This window comes from Podarcis muralis, chromosome 17 (assembly GCF_964188315.1).
Source record: "Podarcis muralis chromosome 17, rPodMur119.hap1.1, whole genome shotgun sequence".
Taxonomy (NCBI): domain Eukaryota; kingdom Metazoa; phylum Chordata; class Lepidosauria; order Squamata; family Lacertidae; genus Podarcis; species Podarcis muralis.
The window spans coordinates 11,522,448-11,537,056 of NC_135671.1; the positions used below are offsets into that span (position 1 = coordinate 11,522,448).

General features: G+C 43.5%; 1 protein-coding gene across 7 annotated transcripts in view; it reads right to left on the reverse strand.

Moving 5' to 3' along the window:
• NRG1 (neuregulin 1) overlaps positions 1–14,609 on the reverse strand; it is a 304,550-nt gene that overhangs the window by 164,257 nt on the left and 125,684 nt on the right. For 3 of the 7 annotated variants that reach the window (XM_077921606.1, XM_077921604.1, XM_077921601.1), the window contains exon 1: positions 12,445–13,054. The exons of 1 other annotated variant lie outside the window; for it this stretch is intronic. In XM_077921606.1, the coding sequence (XP_077777732.1) occupies positions 12,445–12,595 (151 nt within the window). In that variant the 5' untranslated portion in view covers positions 12,596–13,054. Of the gene's footprint in view, positions 1–12,444; positions 13,055–14,609 lie in introns of those variants that run through there. 3 more of the 7 variants (XM_077921605.1, XM_077921603.1, XM_077921602.1) reach the window with 1 other exon arrangement.

The window sequence follows — 14,609 nt, forward strand, 5'->3', positions numbered from 1 at the left end:
AACTCTCCAAGAGAGGTCAGCACTCATTCACTCTTAAAGGATATTGGCTTGGTTTAGATAAGTAGGTTAATTAGAAAAGCCTTGGATCAGACCACACCAGTTGTAATTAACTGAACAACTAGATTTATTGGCCTAACACAAACTGCAATCAGTTAAATAAACTTAGAAAATAATTATTTCTAAACTAGCTGGCATAATAAGAAAGCACAATCGTATCTTACGGGCTGAAGAAAACCCTAAAATAAAAGGCAATTGCTGAGTCAGGAATCAACACTCTCTACCTTCCAGTCAAAAACAGCTAACTGTGCTCTCTCAAGTCCACACTGCTAACTCCAAACTGAAGGGTATAGCTCTACCATTTGTACGTTTTTGCCTGTGAAACGCACATAGAGGCCTGATCAGAGTATTATACTGGGGTGAAACTGAAGGCAAGCCTGGTTGTGACATGCACTCAGAAAGGAAGACAGTAATAAAGTCTGGGGTCTGGGTGTAACAGATTTAAAGACCCTCAGCTTTCTACAGTTATTTTCTATTATTAATTTGACTTATTTGTTGCATTAGTCGCCTAATTAAAAAAAAAAAGGCTAAATGACTCAGAAACAATAAATACAGTGTTAGAACACATAGCAACCAATACACTTACAAAACAACAACCTCAAGAACCACACCACCACCAACACATTAAAAATATCAACAGTAGGGTAACTAGTCACAATCCACCAAATGCCTGAAAAGAGTGTATTAACGTGGAACTGAAAATACATTAAAGTCAGTGCCAGATGGCTTACTAGGAAGAGCATTCCATAGCTTGGGGGGGGGGGGGCACAATTGAAAAAGCACTCTCCCATGTTACCACCATTTAGATGTCTCAAAAAAGGAGCACATGGAGAAGGGCCTCAGGTGATGAACATAGTTTGGATAGGTTCGTGTTAGGAGAGGTGTTCTGTGCAGGATTTGGGCCCTGAGGCATACCAGGTCCTGTACATTAAAACCAGAATTCTGAATTTGGCTTAGAAATGTATAGGCAGCTAGAATACCACTGCCAGAACTGATGCTTCATTCTAGCTGGTAATTTGGCCAGAATGCAGCCACCCACATTCCAATACTCCATGACAGTGCCATTCTAGCAAGCATGTCTATAATAAATAAGAATGGCTTTGGGTACCTTGCTTCATATAGGATCCACTATCTGTTGCTTTATAATATGGGAGTGTGCATTACTTTTCCATCTCAGGAATGCCCTTGGCTCAAGTAAAATGAACTCCCCCACCACCCCAAACTCAGATGTAAAGAGATGTAAAACTGACTTTTAAAGTTTGATGTAACATATTAACAGAAATATCAAAAAGAGGTTATCATTAGACATGCCTTTACCAGATAATGTAAGTTGGCCTCTTCAGCAATTATCTGACATGACACATCTTTCTTCTAACATTTAAAGAAGACCCAGCAGTTGCTTATCATTATTTGACAGATTTAATTACAGGAAACTGCCTGAGCGGATTTGAGTACATAAGCCAGTGACGATTCAGTTAGATTTCACAATGTCTAATGCATCTCTTAAGGAGTCAGCAAACAGTTTTTGTTGATGGCTGTGGTGATGCTCACAATTAAATCTTTCACCCTTCTATCAATTATCTATAGGTCCATCTTCCATGGCCACACACAGTATATCTTACTTTCCATATATCCATTTTTGACAACCATTCATTTTTTATTGCACCCCACCCCCTCCAGCCATCTTCAGACTCCCTTAAGCTTTCCCTCATATTTGAATATTCAGGAGGCACAGTGGCTAATCGTAAGTTCATGATATAAATAATACAATTATACTGAGAACCTGGATCATTCAGACTAATAGTGAAGTAAACTTTACTGCGATCTCACAAGTGGGCAGGTATGTAGAATAGGGATTTGACAAAGCGCACTTGACTGCATAGTCATACCCTGGAGAGGAACTGTTCAAAATGCACTTATGCACTTCTGTCTTATGCTGATAGACACGAGGATGCTCTCACTTGGTGATTCGTTGCTGGCACTCCTACAACCTCAACTTATGATTCCAGATATGCTCTTGTCATTTTCCAATCCTTTCCCCTTTGTTTCTAAACCCTCTCACTTCATATTCCACCCTGAACTGTATTTATAATGGAAATGTTATAACACATTTGGTGGTCAAGGAATACTCACTGGTTTCAAGGAAATGCAAACCACATGCATATGATGAATCACTGGAGTTACTTTGGACTTATACCAGACAGAAGGAAAAACTGTGTTCTGTCCAGTCTAAGTCTGATAAGCAGTTGGGTTCCTACTACGAACAAATTTACTTGTAATTTGCATTGAGCTTAAATACTTCTACATGAATAAAAGTGATAAATATTATTGGAACTGTGGCTTCTAAGACCGCCGTACACCTGTGATTTGCACTCTATGGTTTGCTGTACAAGCCTGGTATCAGCATGGAGCATGGATAGCATGGAGACAAATTTGTCCAACACAGAGACTGAATGCAAAGTAGAAATCAGTACACATGGAGCTGATTTGGTTGCAAGCATTTGCCATAAAGTCTATATAAAGTATTGTCTACCTCATGGGATTCTACTCTCTCCCCACAACCTGTATATTTAGATCAGATTTACTACTATCTGGAGTAAATTACATCAACTTTTGCGTATTATAAGAACCTCTTTACAAAGTTTTATTTGTGGCACAAGTAGAACACACTGAATTATGTTTATAGGCTTAAGTGTATTTGTCAATTCAATAGGCTGCTTTTTCTTAGCAAATGATTTGGTATACCCTCTCCTTGAAGCTAAAAAATTGAAACCGTTACAGTGTAACGTATCTGCTCAGAATTCAAAGGGTCTTGTTGTGAGATATACACGTATAGAACTGCAGCATATATGCAATTGTGCAACTACATAAATCTAGCATATACAGTTCTAGAACCAGTCATTGTGAATCTCAACTGCCTATACTGGGCGCTCTGCTAAAGTTCAAAGATACCCAGCAAAACTGTTGAGCTTATTTACAAACTTGGTTAGAATAACAGTTTGATGATATCATTTGGAGAGAAGGAGTCAAATGATTTGCAGTTCCAAGCCTCTCAGTTTTTCCGCCACCTGTACTTACAAGTGTTAATATGTCCCATTGAATGGAGATGCAATTTTTTCCGGATTTAAGAACAAGCCAAGCTACCGGTAAATCCATTTGTTCAAGAACATTTGAGGGCAAGAGAAGTATTAGCAACAAATAAAACACAGCAACAAACCCAGCTTCTACATTTGCTCACATTAAAGTCTGACATTTATTTCAATGTACGTACTACTACCAATTCAGAAAAGTGCTTAGAAGTTGGTTTTTCTCCCCCTTTGGACTACTGTGGACCATGCATGCATATTCTCTGTAAGAAAGGAGCTGTTGCCTCACAAAGTCAGAGTTGTTTCTTATGCCATCACACCTAATACAGTGGTACCTTGGGTTACAGACGCTTCAGGTTACAGACTCTGCTAACCCAGAAATAGTACCTCGGGTTAAGAACTTTACCTCAGGATGAGAACAGAAATTGCGCGCTGGCGGCAGCGGGAGGCCCCATTAGCTAAAGTGGTACCTCAGGTTAAGAACAGTTTCAGGTTAAGAACAGATCTCCAGAACAAATTAAGTTCTTAACCCGAGGTACCACTGTATTAACAATGTTGTGTAACCTAGTGTTTAATTCAAGATTGCTATAGCAAACAGGAGTAAAATATTAAACACAGAATTGAAGTCTTTTATTGACCTGCTACAATGAACAGTTTTAGCCATGAATCAAAAATATGTATGCATCCTTTCCACTAAAAATTGTATCAACTGCAGGTCTGCACACAAATCCATACTATAGCATCCTGCTTAGTCCTTAAGAGGTCTTGCTGATACGCTGCCACAATTAGCATTATTTGATTAGTATGTCTCCTCTCTCTTGCATACAAACAGGTAGATGCCTAAGAGAACATGAACATTCACTTCAATATAGAAAGAGTCACAGAAAATATGTGGATCTATAGTAATGGTGGACAAAATTGATATCCAACTTGATTAGAGCATAAGGTCTTATCTTGAACCTCTTTGAGGGGATGGGTAGGTTTGAAACTTTTTCGAGTAAGTAGCTAGGTGGGTCATCCATTGTCTGGAAGACGTCAACAAAAAAGAAAGGGGGGGGGGAACTAACACAATATGTGTTAAGGTCCACAAAGGACTTATAGGGAATGAGAAAGTTAATGGGGTATCTTCATGGTTTTACATTCTTCCTAAATTGTTAGTACTACAACAGAAATTGGAAGATGCACACAGACTATCTACTGCTTGCACTGTGCTGAATGAACAGGTGGAACAATGGAGGAACAATGGAGGTACCCCCTTCCATAAGGTATCAAGCTACAGAAAGGAACTGCTGTAACACAGAATCACTTCCAACATGCCACCGCTCCCTGTGTAGCTTAGCAGGGGAGGAAAGAAGAAAACTTCAGTCTGGAAGTGGTGACTGCTGACGTCTACACTAAATATCTCTGCTTTTGCAAATGGTCCTAGAAATATTACATCAAATATTTGGAATGTGCCCTATACTATCATATAATCTCATATATGAAGATGAAGGAAAAGTTAAGTGCAAGCTTTCTCAAACAGTGACATATGTACAGCATTATGTCATGTGTCACTGATTTCAATGAAACTCAAGCTCCACTGAACCTGAGATAGTGCCCCTTACCTAGTACCCTTTACGTAAAATGACCAAACAATTCCAAGGCCTACAAAAATGGTTTTATTAACCATCACCTTTGATTCATAAGTTAATTTTTTATAGACATTTTATGGATGGATTCACATGACTAGTTTCTCCGCTCAGTCAGCTGTAGAGAGAGCTGTGTGGAACTCAAGTCATCTTCAACGCACGTTTTACTACTTGGGAGTGTCTGCATGAAAGCTAGGAAGCCACCAATAAATAACTGAATGCCTTTATTAATCCATATTCCAAAAGGATCTCACCATGGAACAGAGTAAGAAAATCTATGTATAATCTGCAATTTTTAAAGTGACTTTTCCCCAATTGGCTAAAGAAAGCTGTATTGTTAAGAAATGAGTTTAAAGAACTTAGGTGGACAAGTGGAGCATGCATGCATGCATGGAACAAGGTCCTCTTTTGCAATGAAACTTTCCCCCTTCTCCACTCCACACATGCTCCCTAAGCCTGTTCTGGGGTTTCCCCCAAAGCGCAAAATAAAGGGGGTCCCAGGAATCTGAAAGGGTGAGGTGAGAGGGGAAGTACCACTGAATTAATGGACCTTGTTCGACGCATGCAACAACTCAGTTGAATCCCACCCCTTATATCTGTGTCACTGAAAATAAAGGCACAAGTAGTAGGGTTGCTGTATTTCAAAAAGAGAAAACCTGGACACAAAAGTTGTTGAGCTTTTTACGAGGGCCGAATACCGTCTGCGTCCGGAATATTCCGGACATATGACAACCCTACAAATAGAAACACACAATGCTCAAGGTGTATTCAGGCATTCAAAAACATAGCTCATAAAGGGAGCTCAAGGAGATGAATGTGCTGGATCCACCCTTGTCCCAGTGCAAGCAAGAATCCTCCTGTATTTATGGCAGCTCCCCACATGATGCAGAACTGTAGAAAATTCAGAGTTGCACATCACATGGGGAGCCCTACACAAACAGAAGTGGGCTTCCCATTTCATACGGTCAACTTCAACTCATAGAGAGTGTTAGAAGAAGAAGAGGAAGAGGAGGAGGAGGTTTTTGGACTTGATATCCCACCTTTCGCTCCCCTTAAGGAGTCTCAAAGCAGCTAACAATCTCCTTTCCCTTCCTCCTCCACAACAAGCACTCTGTGAGCTGAGTGGGGCTGAGAGACTTCAGAGAAGTGTGACTGGCCCAAGGTCACCCAGCAGCTGCATGTGGAGGAGAGGGGAAGCGAACCCGGTTCACCAGATTACGAGTCCACCGCTCTTAACCACTACACCACACTGGCTCCCAGATAGGAGAGAGCGATGCACCTAGCACACACATTCCAACAGCCCCTCTCACATGATATATTTCCAGGATGCCTGAAGAGATTTAAGAATTTGAGATGACAAATGAAATCTCTGCTTACCTGAATATCCTGGGATATATGTGTTTTTCAGTAATTCCTATAACTCTTGGCAAAATCAAAGGTATGTCACCTCCCCACAACTATTACATTTCATCTTGGGGAGAGAGCCAGGAATCTCATGGAAACAACTGGCAAGAGGAATACAGAAGCTGATGGCTACAATTTTAAGGAAATCCTCTAAGCACAGAAGGACAGGACAAGCGAAAAGAGGACTTGCATGCTAACTAGGAATGGCTGTGGCCCAAGAAAGGCCATGTGTGCATCAAGTTCCCTTTTTTTCTGATAGAACATATCCCCTCCCATTTAGTAGTACTGTGAAATCCTTGTAACATTTACATGAGTGGGAGGTGAGGGTCTTGGGTCAAAAAAGGGAGAAAAACATTCTTATGCATGTGCGGAGTGCTTTGTGGATGCATAAATGGATTGTCCGGATTACTGCATCTATCAAACACATTATATGGCCAGATGGATACAACAGGTATACAACTTCAAATGCAATGTTTTCAAAGTATTCTTTCATACTAGCATAGTCTGCTCTTTCACCTGCTATGTCAGATTTCCCCTCTTCAGTTTTATTGGAATATCAGGCAGTGCCATTAGAGTGTCATATTTAATGATACTTAATCTTTCCCTCTTCCTCAAAAGGAAAGAAATATGTTTATAGTTAAAACAGGCATAGGCTTTTGGTGTTTGTTTTTTTTAATACTAAGTTTAGCATTTGAGTACACTTGACCATGCTAGTATATAAAACTGAGCACATGATGCAACTTGGCACAAGTCATTAGCTTTCAGTTGCTTAGAAAAGTATTTAATTCTTTTGTATTTTGAATGGGTGTGATCCTGTGAACTATGTACATATGTGATGCCCTACTTAGTTCTGGAAGACAGCAAAAGCACAGCTGTATTCAGGGATAACTAGATGAGTTTGTTAGTCTCTTTTGCTTACATGAACTTATAATGCTCCCTTATTTATATAAATGAAAATGTGTGTGTACCAACACTAGCCTCTGTGGTTAGGTGCATCTGTAAAGCCTATGTAAAGCCTTAGAAATATTGTAGCTGCAGATCAATCAAAATTACGTGTCAAAAGAGAGACAAGTCTCCTTCCTCCTTGAACACTCAACAAACCTTTCAAAACATTATCTGATAATGTTCTAGGACCACTTTATGGCTAAGCTTGCATGCACCAAACCATCTGAGCATACCATGTCATGTCCAAAGATGAATAACTACAAGCGGACATCCACCTGCCTTCAGAACTATCAATTTAAGATAGATCATCTTTTTGGGTAACATTAGCATTCAGATCAATTTGGAGTGATGTCCCAATACAAACTATCCTATCCTCAAACTATTGCACTGCCTTCTAGCTTCAACGTATCTAACTTGAACTGTTTATCTGTGGCTAACAAAGGTTTTATAAGCATTGTCAAGAATTTACAGCTTGTTTGTTGTTCTCTTGCAGAAACAGCAAGGGTTTAGAACTGCCTCATTTGTTTCTTGCACGCTATTGACCTCAAACCAACACTAAAATCAGGACTTACTTCCAAATGATGGATTTAGAACGGAGGCTTAAATCTGAGTTATTAACTTTATTCAGATTGATAAAATTGCTGAATTTTTCTGTTGTCTGATTAGTTAATCTCAATTGCATATCTTATTTAGTTTTAAAGGTTTTTACACTGTGATTTTCAACCTTCTGAAGATAAGTAGTTGCATTCCTTGCATAATGGTCCCTCCTTCCATACATACAATACTGTATCCTATCTAATAACCCACTCTGTTTTCTTAATGGTTAATTCTCCATTGCCTTGTACTTCTTAAAAACACAGAAGATATATAAACTGCTGTTCTAAATAAGCTTGCTTATTTCAGAACTTTATTTCCATTGATTTAATTACTTAGCAACAGTATCTGTTGCTGTCACCTGAAAATGATATCATGAAACGTACGACGAAGAATAAAAAATACCGGTATTATCTGAAAATATTTTCAGCTTACAACTTAAAAGCTGCTTAAGGCAAAAGAGTGACATCTCTCTCACCTCTGTTTAATATAAAGAAGTATTTAGTAACATACTGTTACCTCAAAACAAACAAGATTATAGGTGTATATTAGGTTCAGGATCAAATCTACTTGTCCCCATGGATTTGCTTACCGCCTAGTACAATGGCATATTGGCTTTTGCAATGTTGGCATTATTACATTAACACAGTTTGAGAAAACAACAGGGGAGGGCAGTATTTTACAACATTATCTTGCAAAGCTGCTCCTAAACAGAAAACTCCATTAAAAAGTGCTCCTTATCTAGAAGTGTTCCCCAAGGTCCTCTATAGAGACCATCTATTGGCATAATATTTACATATTCTTACTGGCATTAATATAAACAGCTTGGTCCTACTGGCAGTCTGTCTCAAAACACCTCTAAATGCACTGGTCGACCAATTTAGGATTTACATTAAGCAGAGCACAACGAAAGTCATCTATCTACAGTGGTACCTCGCAAGATGAATGCCTCGCAAGACAAAAAACTCGCTAGACGAAAGGGTTTTTTTTGTTTTTTTAGCTGCTTCGCGAGACGATCTTCCCTATGGTCTTGCTTCGCAAGATGGAAACGTCTTGCAAGTTTGTTTCCTTTTTCTTAACACCGTTAATACAGTTGCAACTTGACTTCGAGGAGCAACTCATAGAACGCGGTGTGGTAGCCTTTTTTGAGGTTTTTGAAGACTTTGGTGATTTTTTAAGCTTTTCCAAAACTTTCCCGACACTGTGCTTCGCAAGACGAAAAAAATTGCAAGGCGACAAAACTCGCGGAACGAATTAATTTTGTCTTGCGAGGCACCACTGTATCTATATATCTATATCTATCTATATATCTATATCATCTATATCTATATCCCCTTCATTATTTGACAAGAAACTGCCAGTTCAAAGTTGTTCAGTGATGAGTGTTGGAGACATGAACCTACCTGGCCATGCTGCTAAAGGTTAACACCAATACATAAGCAAGAAGTAGGGTTGCACTGCTTAGACCAGAGTGGTCCAAGTTTTCATATCAAGTGGGCTGCAAGAGTACTTTGACACGGAACCCACCGGCTCCACACTGCCTTGTGTCACCGGGGGGGGGGGGGGTGAGGCCAATACTGGACACCCCCCCCAGCCTTTTCACCTCCTTCCCAAAGCAAGGTGCTAGGCTTGGGGAAGGAGATGCAAGGCTCCTCGCAGGGGCCTAGAGCGCTTCCACTTCCTTCCCAAAGCTAGGAAAATGCTAACTAGGCTTTAAGGAGTCCACATGCCTCTTTCCCCAAGCCTAGTGCCTTGGTCACCTGGCTTTGGGAAGGCAGAACAAGGGCTGGGAGGGGGTTGACAAATGTTGCCAAGGGCTGCCAAAAAAAAAAAGGCCATGTCTTGGACCACCCTGCCTTAGACCCTCCTCTGGGTGTTTCTGTGTCCAAGTGACTGAAGTGAGTAGTAGCTTTCTCCTAAACAAGCTTCTATACAATCTGGAACCTAAGCCATTGGGATTCCAGATCACATGGCAGTCTGTGTAGACACCAAAGTATCTCACTCCAGATGTTCAGCCTATTACACATACACCAGTGGGAGGGGCTACTCAGTACAACCCGACTCTCTGTGTGTTGGTGTTAACCATAAGTTGAATGCCTTAAAAGTGGCTTGGATTTGTGAGCAGATCTATGAATTTCTAAATTAAAAGGCAGCTCCTTTTGCAGCTTTACTTTTCATCATTAAGTTTCCCCAGCCTTGTAAGTTATAAAGCTTTGGACCACAACAATTAAACAGTTTTCCATAGTGATACGGTTCCTATCAAACTTCCAGTATGATGGAGATTGACATCGTGTGACTTTTAAACTCCATTGCTCTGGAAGCCACCCCCCCCCACAACAGACTTTTTAGGGGACTGGAGGGTAAAGGAGGGGTCAGATGAACTTCCTTAAGTTAACATATTTTGGAATCCACATCTGTGAACCTGAAAAAATTAAGAATAAACCCAATGAAAGGGCAAGTGCTGCTTTTGGCCTCAGGAAATACAATACACGAAATATAAAAATAGTATTTAGCATTTATATGCCACATTTCAAACATTCAAAGTGCTTAACTTAAATCATTTCAGTCCTGCATGATAGGTCCGTATTATCTCCATATTGTAAATGCAGGGCTGAGGCTGAGCGAATGTTGTTTCTCCAAGGCTACCAGGAGTTTGAGGTGAGATTTCAAACAAGGACTTCCCCACTCACATGCTTAACTACCCCATCAGCTCTCTCTATCAGACAAATGCCACAATCCTGGGAGGAGTCTCACTGAACTCAAGGGAGCATGCTGCAAAATTATGTTGGAGTTATGACTTTTCAAGGTTTAAAGTCACACAGAAGTAAATTCAGTTGAGGATCACTTTACTGATTTTGTATCTCACTGGAAATGATGAAATGCACTTTGGCTGCAATCCTAAACACACTTGTTTGAAGTAAAAGCATTGAAATTAATGGGACTAACTTTCAAGTAAATGTTTCAGCCGGTTTCCTCCCCAGCGTTATTGTCTACTATGGTGTCAGTTGACTTGCGAGATACTATATTCTCACAAAACCATGTATTTTCTTGAATAAAAGACTGCTGAATCTCACCAGTGTTTTCAGTAGCACATTACAGGTGTTGTGGCAGCTAGAACTATTTCTGGAAGAGTCCCAACAGTGTAGCATTTGCAGTGCTCTAGCCCAGTTTTTAATGCAAAATTTATATGCCACTAGCAAAGTATTTATGGATATAATGGGTATAAGAGAGGCAGTGTTGGTGGTTTTTGATGTATCAGTTCTTAAGAATGATCAGTCTCCTCTTGTTCCCCATTTATCCAGTTATTAGAGTCCAAACTTTAACCAAAATCATGCATTGATATGGCAATATCCACTTTGTGCCCTCATCAACTGGAGTAACACACCACATGCATACAATCCACACCTTTCTGTAACTCTGTGCTAATTAAATTGGAGCTGCTACCTGTGGCTCTGCATGTGTAATCAGAGACTCTTCCTACTTCATCCAGAGAAATATATAAAAACTGGAGAAAAGTCAAGAGTGGCATAGTAGAAGCTGTTGAATATGGAAGGCCTGAGTCAAAAGATGGGATCATGCTAGGTCATACTCAAAGTAGACCAGCTGAAATCAATGGACCTAAGAGACACGACCTAATCAAATGAAGTAACTGGACTTGTTAGTCCATTAATTTCAAAGGGTCTCCTCCGAGTATGATTTAGGCAGATCCCACATTGAGTTATGCCGCACAGGTAAGCCTGGCCAAGTCACCATCTTCCTCATGGGGCTAAGGGAACAAAACGAGATCATCTCAAAGACGCTGCCCTGAACTCATAAAGGGAAAGGGCAGGTAAAAAATGTGATCAATTCATACTTTTATCACTTTGTGAATACAGAAGGGAGGCTAGAGCACATTATGGGATGATGGCAATGCATCCAGGTGAGGTAACTGTACCAGGTGTTATGCACCGGATACCTGAAAGATGCTGAAGGGTAAGAATAGGTTCCCTGGCTCCTTGTCCCTGTGTGGCGCAATCCTTAGGATGCGTAATCAAAAGTTCTGCTGGGTGCAACGTGGCTTGCTCCCTAGCCAGTTACTTTAGGGCTGGTGGCTTAAAAGGTACGCAGGAAGGCTAGGCTGTGGGGGTGGGGAGAAGAGAACCAGACTTGTTCAGACATGATCCCTCGACCCAAGAGGAAAAGGAGTCGTATCAAAGGGTAAATACACATCGCCCCTTATCACAGCCGACCCCTTCCTATGGGATCCGTGCGGCAGCTCCCTAGAGCTACTCGCCTGCGTTTGCCCTGCCAAGCAGCGAGGATAACCTCGCGCGCCTGCTTTCCTTCGCCACCTGGACGGGCACCTGACTTAGGCGCGCAGCTGCAGGCGGACTAGGACTTGAGGAACCGACATCTCCACAGACCCAACAATGCTGGTAGAAAGGAATAGGCCGAAGGAGAGCGTGGGACGCTCACGGGGCGGGGGGGGGAGCACTGGGTTCCCCCAAAAGTTGGGAGCAGAAGCTCTCTCGCCTCCTTTCCTCCCAGGGGGGCTTGTGGAGTTGGAAGGAGAAAAGTTTTTTTGGGGGGGGACCGGGGGGAGAGATAGAAAGTTAACGTGCGGCTGACCCCTCAGAGCCCCCCTCCCCCCCGGACGAGGCAGTTACCCCTCGCCGCCGCCGCCACCTGTGTGCTCAACCCCAGCCCAGGTACTTTCGCCTCTCCTCCTCTCGCCTCCGTGGAAGACATACCTGGCCCGCTTTCCTCGCGCGCGGCGCCTCTCCGGCCGGCGCCCCCTCCTCTGCCCTTGCCTCTCCGCTTCTTCGCGGGACCCTCGAGCGGCGGCGAGGCGGAGGCGGCCCCGCGCTCCTTCCCCGCTGCCCGGCGGCGCGACTCGCTCATGTCCAGCGCTGCTGCAGCTGCGCCTTCGCAACCTTCGCTGGTCTCTGGCAACGGCGCGCGGACGGAGCGAGCGATCCTCCAGTCGAGAGCGGCGGGGCAAAGGGAGAAGAAGTTTCCTCACTGTCTCTCTCTCTCTCGGCTCTTCTCCGCTTTGGCTTCGAGGGTGGCTGAGCCCGCCGCGCTTTCCTCCGCTCCTCTTTGCGCACCCGCAGCTGCCTCGGCGGCTCTCACTCTGCTGCCCTGGCTCCCATCCCTCCGACTGCTGTGAGACAGGAAACTCGGCGCAAGGACTTCTTGCTTGGTTTCAAACTCTGCCCCCCCCCCCGCGTTTTGGGTTTGTCTTTTTTGGAGGGGGAGCGAGGGAGTGAGAAGGAGGAAGGAAAAGTTGCGTGGGGGGGATTCCTTTCTGCCCGCCCCAGGCACCCACACGCACGCAGGCAAGCACCGCTTGCCGGGGACAGGAGGAGCCTCGTCCAGCCCCTGGGGGCAAGGAGGGTGTGGGAATGTGGGCGGGCGGGGAGGGGCGGCAGCGGCGGGCCGCTCTTCCCGAGGCAGGCAGAGCCCGGCAGAGGTCGCCTCAGCTGCGCCTGGAAAGCGACGCCGGGCTGGGCTTGACGTGAAACGCGCTCCGGCTGGTGCCGAGGGAAACACCTTGTGGTTTCAGTTGCAGCTGGATAAGGCAGTTCTTAAACCAGTGATGGGGGGCGGGGGGGCGGCGCTGCTTCTTAGCGGGGGTCTCTTCTTCTTTTCCTACCCCCCACAAAAAAAAACACTCTGAAGTAAACAAAAAACTAGTACAACCTAACAGGACACGGGCCTAGTTCTCTCTCCCCCCCCCAATACTAGACCCGTGTATTGGCTTTCACGTCAGAATGCAGGGGTCTCAGTGACTAAATAATAATAATAATTTATTATTTATACCCCGCCCATCTGGCTGGGTCCCCCCAGCCACTCTGGGCGGCTTCCAACAAAACACTAAAATACAATAACCTATTAAAAATTAAAAGCTTCCCTAAACAGGGCTGCCTTTAGATGTCTTCTAAAAGTTTGGTAGTTATTTTTCTCTTTGACATCTGTTGGGAGGGCGTTCCACAGGGCGGGTGCCACTACCGAGAAGGCCCTCTGCCTGGTTCCCTGTAACTTGGCTTCTCGCAGTGAGGGAACCGCCAGAAGGCCCTCGGCGCTGGACCTCAGTGTCCGGGCAGAACGATGGAGGTGGAGACGCTCCTACAGGTATACTGGACCGAGGCCATTTAGGGCTTTAAATGCTTCTCCATTTGAAATAAAATATTCCCATTGGGTATTGCTAGAGAAATTGAATCAAAGGCAGCCTTCAAATCAATGAAGGCTGCATATAAGACCCCACGGGTTTTCTTGGCGTATTTGTTAGTAAGATGTGCTAAGACAAAACAGTGATCTATGGTAGATCTGCCTTGCCTAAATCCAGCTTGCTCCTCTGCCAAGATGGCCTCAGCGTCCATCCAACTAGTTAATTTTATATAGAGGTGTTTTGCATATAATTTGCTAGGTATAGGTAAAAGACTAATAGGTCTGTAACTCGCCAGGTCCGATGTGGGGCCCTTTTTATAAATTGGGATGATTATCGCCTCGGCCCACCCTTCGGGAAATAGGCCTGTTGAATCAATGTGGGAGAATATTGTCGCCAGCAGGGGGGCCCACCACCCAATGTTGGTCTTCAGAAGTTCTGCAGGAATATAATCTATGCCAGGGGCCTTGTTGTTCTTTAGCTGGTATTACTAGAGAGATGGGTGTGAGGATGGCCACTGTCACTTGGCTTTCTATGCCCTTCGTCCCCTCCCAATAAAATATTTGAGGGGGCTGCCCCTCCCTGCAAGTTGATAGGCACTGCCATTCAAATGGTGTGCACGCACCACATTGTGTGATCGATTATGTGGGGTGGGACTTAACTGCCCTCCCTCCCAATAGTTTATTTAAGTTGGCACCCGTGCCCGGCCCACATGTTTCCCCAGGGGTAAATGGGAAAGTGTTGGTA